This window comes from Nyctereutes procyonoides, unplaced genomic scaffold (genome assembly GCF_905146905.1).
Source record: "Nyctereutes procyonoides isolate TBG_1078 unplaced genomic scaffold, NYPRO_anot_genome, whole genome shotgun sequence".
NCBI classification, from domain to species: domain Eukaryota; kingdom Metazoa; phylum Chordata; class Mammalia; order Carnivora; family Canidae; genus Nyctereutes; species Nyctereutes procyonoides.
The window spans coordinates 43346758-43366027 of NW_026575142.1; the positions used below are offsets into that span (position 1 = coordinate 43346758).

At 51.4% G+C, this 19270-nt stretch overlaps 1 protein-coding gene across 1 annotated transcript in view; it reads right to left on the bottom strand.

Moving 5' to 3' along the window:
• Positions 1–19270, bottom strand: part of PLEKHG4B (pleckstrin homology and RhoGEF domain containing G4B) — an 80508-nt gene that overhangs the window by 27970 nt on the left and 33268 nt on the right. The window contains exons 3-6 of the mRNA XM_055308057.1: positions 12249–13422; positions 8050–8241; positions 7367–7490; positions 3368–3461 (exon numbers count right to left, since the gene is read on the bottom strand). Coding sequence (XP_055164032.1) covers positions 3368–3461; positions 7367–7490; positions 8050–8241; positions 12249–13422 — 1584 coding nt within the window. The remainder of the gene's footprint in view (positions 1–3367; positions 3462–7366; positions 7491–8049; positions 8242–12248; positions 13423–19270) is intronic.

Below are 19270 nucleotides of genomic sequence, written 5' to 3' on the forward strand. Positions count from 1 at the left end.
TGCTCGCAGGTACTACAGTTCATGCATGCACTCACCAGCTGGAGGACATCCAGGGTGTCCAGTTTGTGGCAATCATAGGTAAAGCCACTATAAAGTGGCTATAAAGTCTACATGAATGTAAGTCTTCATTTCTCTTGGGTGAACATCTAGCAGTAGGATTGCTGGGTCATGTGTTAAGTGCATTCTAACTTCTGAGTAAACTGGCTAGAGTGGTTGTGCCATTTTGCATTTCCATGAGCAATACCAAGGCCTTGATATTGTCAAGTTTTGTGGCGTGTGTCATCTCATTGTGGTTGCATTTTTCCAATGACTACTCATGAGGAACATATGTTTATGTGCTTCTTTGCCATTTATGTATTTTCTTTGCTCAAGTGTGTTCAAATCTTTGCCCATATTTCATTGGGTTGTTTGTGAGTTTTGAGATTTTTGTATATTCCAGATACAACTCCTTCATCAGGTCGTGTTTTGCAGCTTTACCTGACCCAAAGCCGGGGCAGCAGGAGGCCACTGCCCAAGAGAAGTACCACCACCCCCACCCCCGCCCCCAGCTCAGCATCCAGACCGAGGAAGAGAGGTGAATTTCAAATTTCCTAAAATTTCTTCCACGATTCACCTGAGATAAAATCGGAAGGATGGCGTAGATACTTCTCCAACTTCTGCTTTGGGAGCAGTGCTGGTGGGGAGGACCGGGACTCCAGAGGAGCCTCATACAGAATGCTGGGAAGGGGTATTCTCAGACCGAGGAAAGGCTGGTGGTTCTGCTGGGCAGCTGAAGGGCTCTCGGGCCACCTGTGGGCCCGGCCTGGGTCCCTGGCACCGCGGCTCAAGCACCTGCTAAGCGTGCACGCCAACCAGGAGAGCTTGGTCTTCCCTACGTGGGGCCAGACATGGAATTGTCAAGTTTTTCTCAGATGCTGAGGGAGTAGAGGCCACCAGGCTTCAGGGACCCACACGGTGCACCCTCCGGGCTGGGTGACCCTGCTCTGCTCCTGGGCCCGCGGCCACACGCACCGGACCTGGGCCTGAGCCCACGGGCATGGCTTCCCCGTGGTGACCACCTGGGCCCCGGCCTCACAGAGCCCATCCTGGGATCTGTAACGGGCCCCTCGGTCCGGCTGGGGAGTGACAGTCCTTCACACTGTCCACCCCGTCCAGCCTGCACCGCCAAAGCTGGCCACCTGCTTCCGACGGGAGGGGCCCACCAGGCCTGAGAGGCTCCCACCTCACCTCCTGGCTAGGGATTGTGTAGTTAGGGGCCTGCAGCAAGTCCTGGCCTGGCGGCTGCTCCTAAAAACAGATTCCACGCCCTCCTCCTCCCAACCTTCCCCAGGGCAGCACTGACAAAAGTGACCAGCTCGAGCACCATTTGCTGTGGCTGCCAAAGGGTCTGAGGAGGGGGACCCTGGGGTCTGGCAGAGGGCCTGAGAAGCAGGACAGCTCCCCCACGGGCCACCCTGGGCTGAAGACTGATGAAACTGGATGGAGACCAGAGCAGCTGGGAGGCCGAGGAGGAGGAGGGAGGCTGAGGAGGAAGAAGGCTAGGAGGAAGAGGAGGAGCAGGCGGAGGAATAGGAGGCCCGGGAGGAGGGAGGAAGCTGGGGAGGAGGGAAAAAGGGGAGGATGGAGAGGCAGAGGAGGAGGGAGGTAGGGAGGGGGAAGGAGGGAGGGGGGAGGAGGGAGGGAGAGGGAGGGGAGGAGAGAGGGGGAGGGAGAGCGGAGGGAGGAGAGGGCTGCAAAAGGGAAGGGATGCTCTGCGGACTCCGTGGTGTGAGGCAGGGACCCAGAGCTCTGCAGGGGCTGGAGGTATGTTCTCCTGAGTTGCAGTTTCCAGCGCTGTGCTGACTGGTGTGCAGTGAGCAGGTTAAACCTTGGCTCCTGAGGAACATGCGTGTGAAACACCGACACACCTTATCCTCCTGTCCACGTGCACATTGCAAGCAGGCCTCAGAGTGAACATCTTCTTTCTGAAAATCCTCAGAACTCAGAGGACGTCCTGCAGTTCCTCCTTTGAACAGAATTCCTTCCAAATCTGTTTGAAAAACAGCCATCCCCCTCCTTTTCCAGGAGACTTCCAGCAACTTCTCAGGCTTTGCTGGTTGATAAAACTGCACATGCTTAAGAAAAACCAGAATCTCAAAGGAATTTGAAAACTGAAGCTGATTATGAGCATTGAACTGGATGACATCCTGGCTGCCGACCTGTGAGCTCAACGGCTGGTGGCCGAGAGCAGGGGAAATGTAATAAGGGACATGTGTGTGTCCGAAGTGCTTCATGGAAACCAAGTTGTGGCTGTCAGACCTGCCTGTCCCTGTTGGAGGCACTAACTCGCTGCACCGGGATCCCTTCTGCTGAGGGCCTGTTTCTCCCAGAAAGTTCTGCTGAGAGCCCTCTACAGCCCTGATGCCCCTGACAGGAGCCTCACCCTCCCTCCCCAGGCTCCTTGACCTTGGCTGCCCTCCCATTGTGCCTCATCTCCCCAAGCCCCGCCCTGCCCTGCAGAGCCGGCCTGCTGGGGGCTCTGCTGTCCTTTCCTCACACTCTACTGTCCAGTTACTGAATGCAGCCCCACGTGCCCCAGCCTCCACCTCTGAGTCCTTCCTTCAAAGAACTTCCATTTGGCATCCCTCAACTAGGAATCTGGGTAGAAGAGTGATGGTGCCTGGTGCCTTCAGCAGAGACCAAACAGAGGGACAAGGTGGGACCCCAGACTCCATCACAGCCCTTGGCACATGCAGGCCCCCACAGACACACATCTGAGGAGGCCTCAGTGTTCTCCGGCCTCCCTCTGGCCCTGGGTCCCTGGAACATCCCGATGCAGCGTTTCTCCTGTTCCAAGGACTCTCCATTTCCCTTTTGATGTTACTCATGACCCAGAATCCATCAGGTCTTCCTGGGGTGACCGCACACCTGTCAAACAACCTCCCTTGACCTTGGCCCAGAGGTACGGGGCCGTCCTTCCCATACCATGCACGCCTCTGTTCTGAGAACGTGCTCTGTGTACCCTGCACCCTGATTCGGTCAGACACTAGATGGGGACTGCTGTTGGGGGGGCAGGAGTCATGCCCACATGGGCTGGTCCTGGCTGGCCCTGCCTTGAAGGTCTGCAGTGGTGACCTAGGAGATGGGCAGGAAGCTCCTTCCAGGCCACTGTGGCTGACTGTGGGGGAGAACATTGTTGAGGGGTGCAGGAGCAGGGCTCTTCTGCTACTTTCCATGTCCACACTTGGGACCCTCTCCTCATCCTGAGATTCATTCTGGGGGCAAGTGCAGGCATGGCTGCCCTCAGCTGCTCCTGGCTCATGAGGGAGCCCCTCGTGGCCCCAACTGAATGCTTGGCGCCCCAGTGATAGGAGTCACCCTGACTCACCTGCAGCACTGCCAGAGCCTGGGAGAGTGCAGGAGTAGCCGGACCCTTGCGAGCGTCCAACAGGATGACCAGCCCCAGCTCCCGCACCTCCTTCCTGGGGAGAGACACACAGCATTAAACACTGCAGGCACAATCTCTTTCATCTCTGGTGAGACATCCTCACCCAGATGGCCTTGGGTCTACAAGTTTCTGACACACATCAACCTTTTGCTTCCCGAGGAATCAAGCTGCCTACTGGGTGCAGACAGGGCTGCTGGGCTCATTATGTGGGTCAGTCCTGCCTGACGGTCTCTCCAGGCAAGCAGAGCTGGCTGCCTGTCTGCGCTGGCCGGGGCTGCTTTCTCTCACCCATGGCCCTGTCACCGGGCAGAGGTCCCGGAGCCTCCTTGTGCTAGTCTGCTTGCTGGGGCTATATCTGATGTGGAATTCGACTCAGAGCACACAAGAACACAACGTGGTTGGCTCTTATCGAGACCCAAGCTCCGAACCCATCATCTGGCTCAACTACGCTTCTGGAGCTACAGCGGGACAGCTGAGCATCCTTGGAAGCTGGAAAGCTCTGTCCCTTCCTATGATCGGGACTGTAAGCTTTAGTCCTAAATAGGACAGAATAACAGGCTAGGGCCAGGTGATGTATCTGACCCAACCTCCCGGGGTTAACTAACACTCTACCTCAGCCACATTGTGCATGCTGGCTTACACCTGCATGCTGACCGCCCGTGCACACAAAGCAGGTAGAATCACATGTCGCGTCAAAGCCATACCCTGGCCCCAGGGCAAGTGTGCTTCACAGTTGGGGTGAGTTCAGTTTTGGGTGTGACTGCTAAGGAATGGTTCTGAGGGGTGTGTGTCTTGGAGAAGCTAGCGTACTGAGGGTGGAGTGGTGTCCTGGTGTCAAAGCCGGACGCAGGAAGGGTGAGGCTGGGAAAATCTTACTTCCTCCATCAGCTGGCCAGCTCTGTGCCCAGACCTCCTCTGCCACGGAAGCCGCTTTGCGACACACATGGCTTGAAGTGCCAGAGTCCACATCTCTGGGAGTGCTTCAGGAGCTGGGCTCAACACTCCACTTTCTCGGAAGGTCCTGCGTCTCTCCTAACACCCCTGCTCCTGGTGTCTCCTCACCCCAATCTCCTCTGCCGTGGCCCTGAATTTGTGTCTCAAGGTCTGCTTCTGGCCTCAGAGGCAGGACTGGGTCTCATTGCCACACTGGCTTGTGTAGCATGGGAAATAACCCCTGGGGCTCCAGACCCACATGTTCTCCTCCACCAATCTCATCCACTTGGCAGTTTTGCTGCAGGGGATGGCTGAAGAGTAAACAGCTGCTTCCCAGGCTCAGAGGCCTGCTGGACCCTCCACCTAGGCTGGCTGAGGTGGATCCACTGACTCAGAGTTCACACTAGAACAGGATTAGACAGGAGAAGATGGGAAGTAATGCCCCCAGGCCACCCAGACCGAACTTGCTTCTCTCTGCCTGCTTCTGTGGTGGGTGGAGCTGGCTGGCTCCCCTAGTTGGGCTCCCCTGGGGCCCCTGGCCCTGTGCAGACCTGCCCCAGACACTCTGGGCCTGCATTTCTGCAAAAGCCTCACATGGCATTCCTGCACCACACGGCTTCTCCATCTGAGGTCAGCGTAGCCTTCAGGCCCCGGGCATCGGCTGTACACATGGAGTCTTTAGTCCTCACACCTGCCGCCTGACTCAGAAAGTGACTGGCTGCTCTGCGCCTTTGTATGTGCTCTTCCTTCTGCTCACAATGTCCTTCCCTTCTTGCCTGAAAACACTCACCGTCCTCAAGGACACGGAGCACATCTGGGAGTCCCCACCCTCCCAGCAAGGCTGCGGCTCCCTCCCGGCACTGTGGTTTTGTCCAACGCCAGGAGATGCAACAATTGGGGTTCACAGGTGTGTCCCTTTGAGGGGAGGAACCACAGCCTGTTCTCCTGTATATGTGGTGGATGGATGGATGGTGGATTACAAAGGAGATTGGGTGGATGACAGCCAAGATCCATTCTGATTTTAAGACTGTGTGTCTGAGAGTTGATGGAAGTCCATTTATAAGGAACACATGGCTCCCTGTAAGACAGCTGCACAAAACGACCAGGCACTGCTGGACACTCTTCCTGGTGCTGAATGCTGGCACCTGGGGCATGTCATTGTCACAGCTGAAGGCATGTGGCACACCCCACAAGGTAGGGGTGGATTTCAGGTCCTCAAGGGGAAACAGTCAATCAGGAGACTAACAAAATTACGATGCTTGTGGGGAAATAATCAGCCAAACCAGGAGGTTCCACCATGAGTTGCTCTAATGCTTTAGGGATGTTCTCACCAAAGGCTTCCCCCTGGAGCCTCCTGAGCTAGTGAAGACCCCTCCCCTGGGAGGGGAGTGGGGCTGTCTGAATTTTCTGTGGAAAAGGCAGAAGGCTACATATCCACAGTCAAATCATGGCCCTGCCTCCTCCCCTCCCCTGCCCCGTGGGTACCCTAACCCCTACAGTTGGTGTTCTGCTGCGGAATGGAAAAACAGCGCTCAGCCTGATGGCTAAACCAGCCTGAGTAGGCTATCGTCCTCGTCCACCAGAATTGCTCTCCATTATCACCCTGAGTTAATTATGGAGGCTCCCGTAAAAGAAAGAAAAAGCCAATATCTTAGTGTTTTGGTGTTTCCTAAGGCTTACAAAGTATAAGCTAAAGCGAGGATGAATCTGTATTTTCTTCAGAATATTTCTTTATATTTTGAAATCTGTGCTGGGAGATAAGTTTGAAATCCCAGGCTCACTCAAAGGCAGTAAAACCACTGCCCTCAGATAACTGGGAGCCTCCCTCTAGGAAAGGGGTTGTTCCCACACTGAATCTACCTCTGCTACTTCAGAAGAAACTCCAGCAGAAAGTTCATGCGCCACAATGAGCCTGAGGTCACGTGATGGGCATCATGGACTGTGTTCCCCCACGGGCTCGCATCACACGATGTGCATCCTGTCACTGTCAAGGAGTCAGATCACATCATGGGGTGTATCATGAAGATGATGCTCTGGGCTTCAGTCCACGTACTTTACACAGATTATTTCTAATCTCTCTGACACAGCCTTGAGACAGCAGCTACCATCCCAGGTCGATGGGGAGGAAACAGGCCTATGGAGGTGCGCCATCTACCTGGCCAGTAGGAGCACCGCTGGGATTTCCAGCCGGGCTGTCTGACGTTGGAACTGAGCTCGCCAGCTGGGCAACACTCCCTCCCCTATGGCTGCCTCCACCCAGCACCTCAGGGACTCTTGTTCTGGTGGCCATAAGGGCTGACTAAAGCAAGCCTGGATCTGATGGGATCAAGTAGTTATGAAATAACACACTATAACCATCCTTGACTCCCACTGTCCTGTCCTTGGTCCATGAAGAGATCTGAAGCCATGCCCCAGAGAAAGTCACCCATTGTCATCATGCAGGATCCAGGTGGTATGGCTCCCTAGAATTCCATGGGAATTCCAGGGAGGATAAGTCTCTCTGGAGGAGCTGGCATGCTCTCCTCCTGCCACACGGCATTGCCTAGCTGAGCGTGAGGCTCTCACTTAGCATGAATCAGTCTTTGCTGCTTCTGGGTACCATAGTACTCTTTTGTAAGATTTCTTGACCCATTTATTCTAAATTTTCTGTTTATATCTGCTAGGTCTTTATCCAGAAAGAGGTGGAGTATAAGACATGTGCATACATAATGCTTGGAGCAAGTACTGACCCATGCAGAGCAACACAACACTCGGGCTAGACTGTGTGTCAGAGCTCTGATTCAGGGGAGAGGTCAGGGTGACAGGAGAGGAATTCGTGGGAGACCTGGAGAAGAGTAGTGAGGTGGGATGTGGGGCCAGCTAGCAGAAACCTGAGGGGCAGGTGGGAGCCTGGTGCCCCTGTCCCAGGGGGCCCCCAAGGCTCCACAGAGACCCTTGCATGAGGACACAAGCTTGTGCAGGGCTACCCCCAAAGCTCTGAAAGGTGGGGGCCTGGCTCCATCCCACCTGGGGATGCCGTGGAGGTATTGCAACAGGCGGGTCAGCTCGACGCTGGAGGGGTGTGCGCTGGACCAGAGCGGGCCCCTCGTGCAGACTTGCACCACTGCTCTCCCCTGGTGATCTCGCGTCCCTGAAGAAAGAGGGCATTGTGAGAGGGCAGCCTTAGTGAGGACATACCTGGCTTCAAGCTTGAGACACTGAGCTCAGGTCTGCAAATGGCTGAGATGTGAGATTTCCCAAGAGAGGAGGGCCTGCCACTCACCTAAGCAGGCGACAGCTACGCTCACATAAAAGGGTGATGGGCACTGCTCTGGGCTGAAGGTTCATGTTCCCCCTGAATCCTTATGTTGAAGCTTAAGTCCCAGTGGGATGATACTAGCAGGTGGGCCTTTGGGTGGCACTTACGTTACAGGCTGGAGCCCCACAGATGGGACTCATGCCTCTTACAAAAAAAGACCCCAGAGAGCTCCCTTGCTCCTTCCACCATGTGAGGACACAGTAAAGATGTTTCAACTATGAACGAGGAAGGGGCCCCCAAGGAAACCCGACTGTGCAGGTGCCTTGGTCTGGGATACCAGCTTCCAGAACACAGATACATGTCTGCCCAGATACGTGTCTGCTGACACCCTGGAGGTGTCCAGTGCCTGGTGTTTTGCTGTACCTGCGCTGAGTAACACAGCCATGCTCACCTGGGAGAGTGATGACCCCGGACTGGAGGAGCTCCTGGCTGACTTCCAGCAGCTGCCTGGGAACCTGGCTGGGCACGGCTCCTGTACTAGGCAGCTGTCCTCCTCCCTCGCGGCACACAGGATCCACAAGCACATCTGAAATCTGGCTGGGATCACGCTTGAGGAAGGTGCTGCTGTCTGCGTCGACCCCAGCTGGATGACAGAAAGACCCCTGGTCAAAGATGAAGGGTTTCTCTGGTTTGAAGGCAGCTACTCAGCTTGCCACAAACACAAGCAGAAAATCGTGTCAAAATATGGGGTCCCATGAGAACTTGTCTCATTTCTGGTGGCAAACAGCAGCATGGCACACCTTACAGGACAGGCATGTTCCTGAGCAGTAGGGCATGAATAAACATAAAATTGGAACATTCCAGTTGCAGCAAGAGTGCTCACTACTTAAACACACTTCGGGGACGAGATTTTTATAGTTGAATAACGTCATCCTAATTTATTCTCTCACACAGATTTCCCAAAGAGTGTCACAAAAATATTTCCACAAGGGGTGGGAGCACCCTGATGGCAGGCGGCATCGTAGCTGGGGTGCCTCTCCCTCCTGCATCACCCCAGGAAGGAGGGACCGGGCTCTCCTGGGTCACCCCACAGAGGGGGGACCATGCTCCCCTGTGTCACCCCAGGGAGGGAAGGGATGATCTTGGCCAGAGCTAGTTGGAACCTAAGACCCTGAGGGGCACCCTAAACCAACCTGGGCTTAGGTTTCCTGTCCCTTGGCCTCTTCCCAAACTTCTTTCAGTGCTAATGTCTTATAACTCTGTTAACAGCTTTCTCATTCTAGCTGGACTGGAGAAGCCCACAGCACTCTTTATATATTTGTATGAAAGTTTGAGGCACCCGGCTGGCTCAGTCAGCTAAGCATCTGACTCTTGATCTTAGCTCAGGTCTTGATCTCAAGGTCATGAGTTCAAGCCCCTACGCTGGGCTCCACACTTTGTGGAAGCCTACTTTAAAAAATAATTTTAAAAACCCAACTTTATTAGGTATATTTTATGCATAATAAAACTCATTTTAAGTGTATAATTAAGAGGATTTTAGCAACTTTACCAAGTGCTGCAACCATCACCATAGGTCACTTTAGAACATTTCCATCCTTCCAGAAAGATATCTCATGCCCGTTTACTGTGAATCTATACTCCTACCCCTGGCAACCACCCGTGTACTTTCTGTCCTGGACCATTCATACAAGTAGACATTATGGGGTCATTATGGGGTCTCCTGTGTCTGACCACTTTCACACAGCACAACTGCTTTTGAGGTTCATCCCTGACGTTTCCTGGGTCAGAGAGTCCTTCCTCCCCTGGGTCTCATCCCACTGTGTGCTGGACCATCTTTTGTCTGTCCCACCACTAGCTGATTGGTTACAACTGTACACTATCCTTGAGAGTGAATTTTTCATGTATGTTCCCATATTTTCTAGAATGTATCACCATCATTGGTAAAATCCTTGGGTTCCCACATATTCTAATGTGTTAATTCTACCCTGACCCCAAGATTTCTCACATGGATGGGGGAGCAGATAACCTGTGCACGTGCACTATTCTTATTAGACGTCTTCCTAGTTGAGGTCATTCATGTAAGCTTTTCCTAAATTCAGCTTGCAGACTGTGGAGCAATGAAAGGAGAGGCCCAAAGTCCTGGGGGCTACAGTATTAAAATGGCCAGGAATAAAAGCAGTATGCTCACGCGGCTAATCAAGAAACAGTTGGTCTGTTGCTACTGCTTGACTGAATATGATATTCTTGACATAAACTGAAGTGCTATATTTAGTGTTTTGAAATTAGGTTGATTTTATATTTAAATAAGAGACAAAGCAAAGTCTCAGGACTTGGAGCAAATGGGAACAGAGGAAAACAAGGTAGAACAGAAAAGAAGCAGCTGGAACAGAGGAGCAGCAGCTGGAACAGAGAAGCTGCTAACAGCTGGAACAGGAAGAGTAGCTAGAACAGAGGAGGAGCAGATGGAACAGAGGGGGAGTAGCTAGAACAGAGGAGGAGTATCTGGAACAGAGGAGGAGTAGCTGAAACAGAGGAAGAGAAGCTGGAACAGAGAACCAGATGTAACAGAAGCAGCAGCTGGAACAGGAGGAATAGCTGGAACAGATGAGGAGAAGCTGGACCGAGGAGCAGCAGCTGGAACAGAGAAACAATGTCTACTGTGGAAGAGCAAATACGCTAATTGTTACTTTTCTACTTAGGTTTCAGCAGGATCCCAGCTGAGGCATTTTCCTGTGTTGATGAAGACATGAGGCCTAGGGCCACAGCACAAACTGCACTCCAGGGGCCTGTGTGTGTCCAGGCAGCAAGGATAGAGGGGAATGCCAGTATCACCAAGCCACTGGAGTGAACAGTCACTCACTGGGTGAACAGTCATTGAGGCCCTTCTGCTCAGACCTCTGGGGCCCCATCCAGCTTCTTGAGGGTGTAAGCACGACCCTCTTCATCACAGGATCCTCCTTCCTCCACGGCTCTGGACAGTCAGCAGGAGGGGACAGGGAAGAGCACTCTCAGGAAGGGAACTCCCAACTTCAGAGAGGGTTGACGAGACTTCTCTCCGCACCAGCCCGCAGTGCTAACTCACGTATAGTCTCTGGAGCTGAGGCAGCAAAGCCCACCGGGGCCCCAATGGAACGACTAATGGAGAACACTGAGTCTCTGACGGTGAGATCGACATGCACAGAGCTGCCAAACCTGGTTTATATGAACGAGACCCACTGCCTCCAGGTGTCCTGGTTGTGGTCAAACGTCTGTGTCCCGTGCTGCCACCACCCGAGTGTGCACAGACGGCATCTGTACAGCTGGCATTTCTCTGCGGAGAGACATGGACTTGGTTACACTTCAGAGTGAGTTTTGCTGGAAGACACAGGCCATCTTCTCGCCAAGACGAGCTGCAGACATGAGTTTTCACTGCATTATCCAGGGTGCGTGGGACCGTGTTTTCTGCCCAATACAAACAGGAAAGTTTAGGTCCTCGAAACAATGTTCAGGGAGTTATTGTTTTGTTTTAATTTTAACTGAATTACAGGGGCCAGTACAGTGTTCTTAACAAAATGCTGACCTTAAGCCAATAATTTTATCGGGAAACTTTACACAGGACTATCCACGTGTGCACCATGCTGTATAAATCCCGTTAGAATTTCAGACAGGAGTAGACACCCTCATTTTGCAAGCAGCAGGCCCATCCAGGAGCATGAGCGAGTCCATCAGTGGGCCGGTGGGTGGGCCAGGTGTGCCTCTGCAAAGAAGCCACGGCTTGTTCTCTGCACCAGATGCCTGGGGTAACCCTTCCTTCCGAAGGCTCCTGTTCTTTACTTCCTCCAAAGTCACTGCTTTTCTTCATCACAGAACATTTCTTTATTCAAACAAGGAAAATATTGGACCTAAGGAGTAGGCTGTCATTCCTTCCTTTTCATTCTTGATGCCCCGCAAACTCTCCTTGCAAGTCATGTTGTCCATTGAGAGCAACATAGGGAGAATCTCATAGTTCGGGGACAGCTGAGCACGTTCTGTAGGCCTTTGAGGTGTGTGACTCAGGAGCCAGTGTCATTGATCATGAACATAGCATCTAACTTACCGACAGGAAAGGAGTATGACTACTACTACATGGGCTGTGAGTGCTGACCCCAAAAGGATGTGTCTCCTCCCAGAACCTGTGAGCATCACCTTACTCAGAAGGGCCTTTGCAGATGTGAATGATGAACTGTGTGTGGTGGGCCCTGAATCCAAAGACTGCTGTCCTTGTAAGAGAAAGGAAGGGAAGGGTTGAGGTACAGAGAGATATGGGGAGATGTTTGGATGGGGGTGGGGAGAGCCCTGCAGTTGGAAGGACCCTCCCCTAGGGCCTCTGAAGGGAGCACAGCCCTGCCAATGCCTTGCTATCATACTTCCAGCCCAGAACCAACAGGTAAATGTCCTAACCCACCCCATCTGCAGTACTTGGTTGTGGCAGCCGCAAGAATAGAGCACAAGTGAACATAATTTCCACAGCTGTGGATGGTCAGCAGGAGGGGACAGGCTGCCCTGTCCATGTGGATGTGGACACAGGCTTCTCCTGGGTCAACCGACCAGATGAAAGGTACAGTGCAGCGAGGAAGACAGACTGAGGGGAAGGATGGGGAAGAGGCAGGAAGGGGCAGGGGTGGGCGTTACCTGGACTCTCGGCTGTGCTGCAAGGCGGACAGCTGGAGCCTGCACTGCTGGTGCCCTCAACTCGTCCTCCTAGGAGACCTCCCAGCCTGGCGCTGACTGAGTGGCGGGAGGCCCGCCGAGCGGCACCTCGTGAGCTCCTGACGGACCTGTCCCAGGACCGAGACCTCCTGGGCAGGGTGCTTCTTGTGGTTCCTGAACGTCTTTCCTGACTTGGGAGCTCCACAGAGTCTCCCCAGGGACTGGGCGTTGCCTTCTGGGCTGGGCTGGCCACTACCCTGGCCCCCGTGGTCTGGGTGCTGCAGGCCTCATCCCCAAGGGACTCTTCAGAACTGGAGCCCAGGGGCATGGGGTTCCGCAGGGCCTCCATGTAGGACTTCCTGAACCCACGTCTGGCCTCCGTGCTGGCCGGGTCCCTGGGCAACTGCCTTCTGGAGCTTGGGCTGCCGGTGTCCTCACAGACAGTGAGGGCCTGGGGGCCGTCCCTTTTGTTTGTGGGGTCCAGGCTCCCTCTTGGTCCTTCCCATGGGACTGGCTCTGAGGGCCCCACCCCGACATGGCCTCCGTCAGAGCTCCTAAATGTGCTCCTAGGGCTTCCCCAGCCAGTGCCTCCTGGGGCAGGTTGGTGACTGGGCTGGCCATCCCCCGGATGCCTGTGGCAGTGGGACAGGGGCGGGGTGTGGCTGGGAGGGGTGGTCTCCCGGGGACGGTTGTTGGCCACAGCTGCTGCCGGAGTCAGAGCTTTGGAGGCTCTTCTGAGGGATGACTGCTCAGGCCTGGGATAGGGGCAGTGGGGCAGGACCGTTGTGAATGTAGGTACAAAGACGGGGTCTGTGACACTGCTCCACGGGGTGCGGAAGACAGCAGAGCCTGAGGTCAGTAAGCAGTTCTGCAAGGGGACACTGTTCCGCTCCCCGTTCAGCCATTCCAGGAACTGCCCCGTGAAGACGCAGCCGTACATGGCCTCAGGGACAGCGACCTCTTCTGAGCCACGTCCAAGCTGGGAGAGACATTTTAAAACCAGTCTGGCCGACTGCTTCCCCACCGACGTGACCTGCAGGTAGAAGTCGCCAGGCCTGAGCCTGACTCCGCGCAGAGACGCCAGCTGTACCACCACCTTCTCGTGGACGCATAGCGGCCAGCCTTCGTGCACGAAGATGAGGCCTGTGTACCTGGCCTGGGACGAGAGAGGGAGGGAAGAGGGTTAGATGTCTGCGGCAGCTCCTTGGGGAAAGTGCGGGGTGCTGGGCGCTAGCGACGGGACAGGGCGGAGGAAGCCACGCAGGGGCTGCCCAGACAGTCCCAGCTCAGGCAGCACATCTCCCGGGGGCTGTCCCACCTTGCACTTGCACACCAGCCCTCAGTCGAAGCTCCATGACACTTCCGGCTTCGCCAGGTGCCCACAGGCCGCCCCCCAAGGGGACGCTGGGACCCGCCAGCACACCCACGATGCCGGCTGCAGGCTCCCACCCAATGTCATGGGGTCCTTCTGCTTATTTGAAGTTTGTAACTTGGCTGTGATCATGTGGGTGAGCTGCCCCCGCATCTTTGAGAAGAACCTGGGTTAGACCACAGGACAGCTACCACACAGGCAGCGTTGGCCACAGGCTCCAGAGTATCTAGCAGTTTGGGGAACAAGTGCTAGGCCCCCGACACCTCCGAAGCCCCAGCTGCAGGACCTCATATGGAACCACGTCCTACCGTCGCGCTTCAGTTACCACACACATTGCTTCTCCCCACTCCAGCAATGACTTATGGCACAAATGTTATTATAATGACAGAGGAAATGAAAAAAGAAAGAACCTCCTTCTGATACATTTGTAGATTGGTGGCTTTTCCTCCCCTGAGCCCTGCAAGATGCAACTTCTCGAACCCGCAGTACGATGTCTACACAGCTTGGGTGTTGGGTCGGCATTTTCCTATTCCTCTCTCCTGGCTGCTGTCCGGGGGCGACCTGCCTGTCCCCTGTGGTCAGAATCTATAGTGCTTCTGTCTGTTTCTATCACACACAGTAAATTTCTCCTTTAAATTATTGTTTAAGGAAACATTCAGGGATTAGGGTTAAGGATAAAAGGTCATAGACTGTCTTTCCTGATTCCTGGCAATACGACTGATCTGCCTCAGAGGGTATGTCAGCAGCGATGCATCACTGTGACAGTTCGGCCAGGACTCAGTAGCCAGAAGCTTTACACTGGGGAATGTTTTTCTAAGCTAACACATAAACTCTGGAAGAGTGTTGTTCTATGTCACGCTTCTGTGATAGCCAAGCCAACCCCCTTTTTGACATTTGTCTCTTTTCTGTACAATTTCTCTATTTTTATTCTTTTTATGAATGGTGGCCTTGTTTCTGCCTTCTTAGGGCTGTGAGGTCTTTAAAAAATTTGACAATCTTTTTTTTTTTTTGATCACCATTAGCAAATGTTTGTCTGTGTTTTGTTTCCACCAGCTGCTTAGATGTGACCTCGTTTCCTTGCTGTATAGCTTAGTTCTGTTCCTTTCCTTTCTATGGAAGCTTAAATTTTATACAAGTTGAATTTCTTGACTTTTTTGTGGTATATTTTCTTGCCTTGAAACTTAAGAGTTTGAGGTCTTACTGAAGGTTGCCTTTCACATAGATTTTATGTTAGTTTCCTTCAGAGCTAAGGTCTAGAAAATACTTAATGTTTTCATACATCTGAGTTGGAAATTGTGAAAGTTTACCTGAAGGCCTCAACTAGGCTCAGTCACATATACCATTCAGCAGTTTTCAATACCGTGTCCCAAGGCTGTGTCCTTGGGAGTGGGAAGGGCAAGCAGAACCCATGTCCAAGGATGGGGGACAGGGTTGAGGAGCTTCCAAGAGCCTAGATCCAGCTCACAGGTCAGTGGGTCATTGTATCTTTTCCATGGCCTTCCTCACAGATATACAAATGGCCAGTAAGCAAATGAAAAGATGCTCAACTTCACCAATCATTAGGGAAATGCTTATTATGTGGAATTTGCCTCATAACAACAAAAGCAGCTGGTCATCTCTGAACCAGGACGCTGGCCCTGACCAGACAAAAAACCTGCTGACACCTTGACTCTGGACTCCTCAGGTTCCAGGAGAATGAGAAATAACTTCCTATGTTTATAAGCTACCCAATGTATGGTGTTTTTGTTGTAGCAAATTGAATGGATGGAGGCACCCAATCAGGGTCTTTCCTGGGCTTGTATAAAGATGTTGAAGACAGGAAATCCTCTCTCCACTGGCTTTATGTATTGGGAGGATTTGCACCTTCACCCAGCCTGTCTGCACAGTGGAGCCAAGTAGAGCAAGGGGGAGACACAGAGCCCCAGGGACACGTTTGAGCCCCTATTGGGGGTGGGTCTGAAGCTCTTCTCTAGGCTTCCCAGTGACACAAGGCAAATTCATCTTACAGCCCAAAGAGCCTTGATTAATCCACCCAGCATGCAATGTCCCATCGTCTACTTTCATTCATCCTGGGGCTCACCCTCTTTGTGCCATTTCCCTTTCAAAGGCCCGATGACCACAGCTCTCCTCTAGTTCCCCCAATCCCGCCCCCGACCAGGTCTGAGCAGAATCTCTGTCCATCGACAGAGGGTTCTTTTTACCTGTTGATGGTGCCTTTTAAGAACATAGTTTTAAATTCTGATGAAATCCAACTTACTCTTGTTATTTTTGCTGCCTGTGCTTTTGAGTCATTTCTAAGAAATCACTGCCAAATCCAATGTCATGAAGCTTTTCTTATGTTTTCTTCTAAGAGTTTTATAGTTTTAGTGCTTTCTCATAGGTCTTTGATGCATTTTGAGTTAATTTTTGTGTATGGTGTGAGGTAAGACCCAACCTCATTCCTTTGCATGTGGAGTTTTCCACCACCATTTGTTGAAATGATGATCCATACCCACTGAATGGTCTTGGCACTCCTGTCAGACATCATTTGGCCATATATGTAAGGGTTTATTTCTGGGCTCTCTATTCCATTTCATTGGCCTATATGTTTATCCTATGGCAGTGCCACAATGTTTTCATTACTATAGCTTTTTGTAATGAGTTTTGAAATCAGGAAATGTGAGTCTTCCAACTTTGTTCTTCAAGATTCTTTTGGCTACTTGGACTCTCTTGAGATTCCATAGGAATTTTAGGATAGGTTTTTCTTTCTGCAAAAAACATTGCTGTGATTTTGTTAGAGATTGCATTAAATCTTCAGATCACTTTAGATAGTACTGCCTTCTTAACAGTATTACATCTTCCAGTCCATGAACACAAGTGTCTTTCCAGGTCTTAGCTCTTCTTTTCTTTCTTTCAGCAGTGTTTTGTAGTTTTCAGTATGCAAGCCGTTCACTTCTTTGTTTAAATTTATACCTAGATATTTTATTCCTTTGGAAGCTACTGTGAAATTTTTAAAAGATTTTGTTTATGAGAGTGTGAGTACACACAGGGAGGTACAAGGACAAGCAGACGGCGCTGAGCACAGACTGACCTTCTGACCTTGAGATCACAACCTGAGCTGAAACCAAAGCTTACAACGACCACCTAGTACCCTATATTTTTTAAGTTTTATTTATTTTTTTATTTATAGAGTGTACATGCATGAGTGGGGGGGGGGCGGAGACAGAGAGAGAGAGAGAGAGAGAATCTCCAGCAGATTCCACGCTGAGTGTGGAGCTGACGCAGGAGCTCTATCTAATGACTCTGAGATCATGACCTGAGCTGAAATGTCACACATTTAACTGACTGAGCCACTTGGTCGCCCCTGCAAGGAGTAATTCTTTATCTCATTTCAACATCTTCCCTAAATAGTGTGCTCAAGACATTTATAGTGTTTCAAGGAAGAAGTGACAGAGCCAAAGTTTTGTTTATTCAAGAAGAGGTTGGCGGGCTTCACTGTTTAGGGGCTGCAGTTGAGCTGCCAGAAACAAGTGCAGTGCCCTTCCTTACGTGGGCTTCCACACAGCAGTCCAGGAAACTGAATTTCTCAAGATCAGCAGCAGGCTTTCAATCATAATAGATGTATCACAGCAGTATTGTAATACTCCGAAAAGCTCAGCTTCACTCCCCTACTTGGAAAACTGAAAACAAGACAAAACTTTTATGGTCCTTTAGAAAAGTCAGAGGGAGAACTTGTCCACTTGTCCTGGTCGAGGGGACAGACAGCCTTTCTGGGCCTGACTAGGCACAGGATAGCTTCCGTGTCTGCTCTTCTTGGACTCCAACATCCCACACCAGACCACTGTCACCATGGGGGCCCTTCTCTCCGTCTTTGGGCTCTGACACCCTGCACAAGGCCATGTAAATACCTGTCTATCCTTGTTAGGCAACAAAACCTGCAACCGGCTGCCATGCACATCCCCACCATGTGTCCATGGAACCCCATCCTCACTGTTCACTGTCAAGATCCTGCACCCCTGGTCCTGGGGCTGACCCCAGGGTGTCTACCCAGCAACCTACCACCAGGCACCAGGGACAGCTAAACGTATTTGCAGATCAACCAGCTTCCTGAATGGTGAATGTGCAGTGGTCAGGCCACTTGATGGTCTTCAGGGTACCCTCAGCCCCAGTTCTGTATGCAGTTTGGCTGCCATGTGCACCTCCACACCTAGGCCTTGTTAATATTCATTTCAGCTGAGGTTAGGCATTGAACCTCAGGAACCCTAGCAGTGTGAAAGCCGCCATAGACTGGACCATCCATTTTCTTTTCCCTCTCAGTTTTTAAGTTTCATTTCTGATTTTAGTAAGTAGGGGATATTTTTAGAGTTAATGTAGGAAAAGCAGAGTCACTCCTTTTCCATACTCCCAGGCCTACCACAGCACAAGCACACTAACATCACTGTATGGTTTAAAAAGTGCCTGTCAAGCAACTGGTATGAGACAAACTTATACCACTTTTTGGCCTAATAGTATCTCATAATAATTTCCTCAGGTATTTTTAAAATACTTCTCTTAAAACAATTTTTTTAAAGATTTATTTATTTATTCATGATAGACAGAGAGAGAGAGAGAGAGAGAGAGAGAGAGAGAGAGAGAGAGGAGAGAGGCAGAGACACAGGAGGAGAGAGAAGCAGGCTCCATGCAGGAGCCCGATGTGGGACTCGATCCCGGGACTCCAGGATCGTGCCCTGGGTCGAAGGCAAGTGCTAAACCGCTGAGCCACCCAGGGATCCCCCTCTTAAAACAATTTTAACCCGCATATAATAATCTATCATATTTATACATTACTAATTTAACCATTGCCCTAATATTTATTTCCATTTTTTACTGTTATACATATCATTGCAATACATACTCTTAGGAATAATTCTAGCTCTGTATTTTACTTTAATTAATTAATCATGTTATTTATTTATTTATAAGTAGACTCCACACCCAACCAAGATGGGGGTTTGAACTCACGACCTGAGATCAGGAGCCCCATGCTCTATTGACTGAGCCAGCCAGGCATCTCTGGTCCTGTATTTTAGGTCATATGCTGTGGGTTAAGATTTCTGATTAAAACTGCATGATGCGGGATCCCTGGGTGGCGCAGCAGTTTGGCGCCTGCCTTTGGCCCAGGGCGTGATCCTGGAGACCCGGGATCGAATCCCACGTCGGGCTCCCGGTGCATGGAACCTGCTTCCCCCTCTGCCTGTGTCTCTGCCCCTCTCTCTCTCTGTGACTATCATAAATAAATAAAAATTAAAAAAAAATAAAATAAAACTGCATGATGCTATAAAGAGTCTCCATTCATAGTAAACCACTGCTTTCCCAAGAGGTCATCCCAATTTCCACAAATAGGAGGTGTGTCAGCCTCATTATCTCCCTGCTCTGGGTATTAATCTTTACACTTTCCTGTTCATTAATGAACAAAAGCTTGTATCTTGTCACTTACTTTGCGCCTCTCTGAGCACCAAAAGCCCAGCCTTTCCCAGTCTTCTAGGGATAGTGGTGCCTCTTCTGCACATTTTCTCTTCAAGGCTGTGCCAATGTTTATATTGGACTTAGTGTTTTACTTATGTCTGTGAGTTCTCTGCAAACATGATCTAAGAAACAGCTTTTGTTTGGCTTT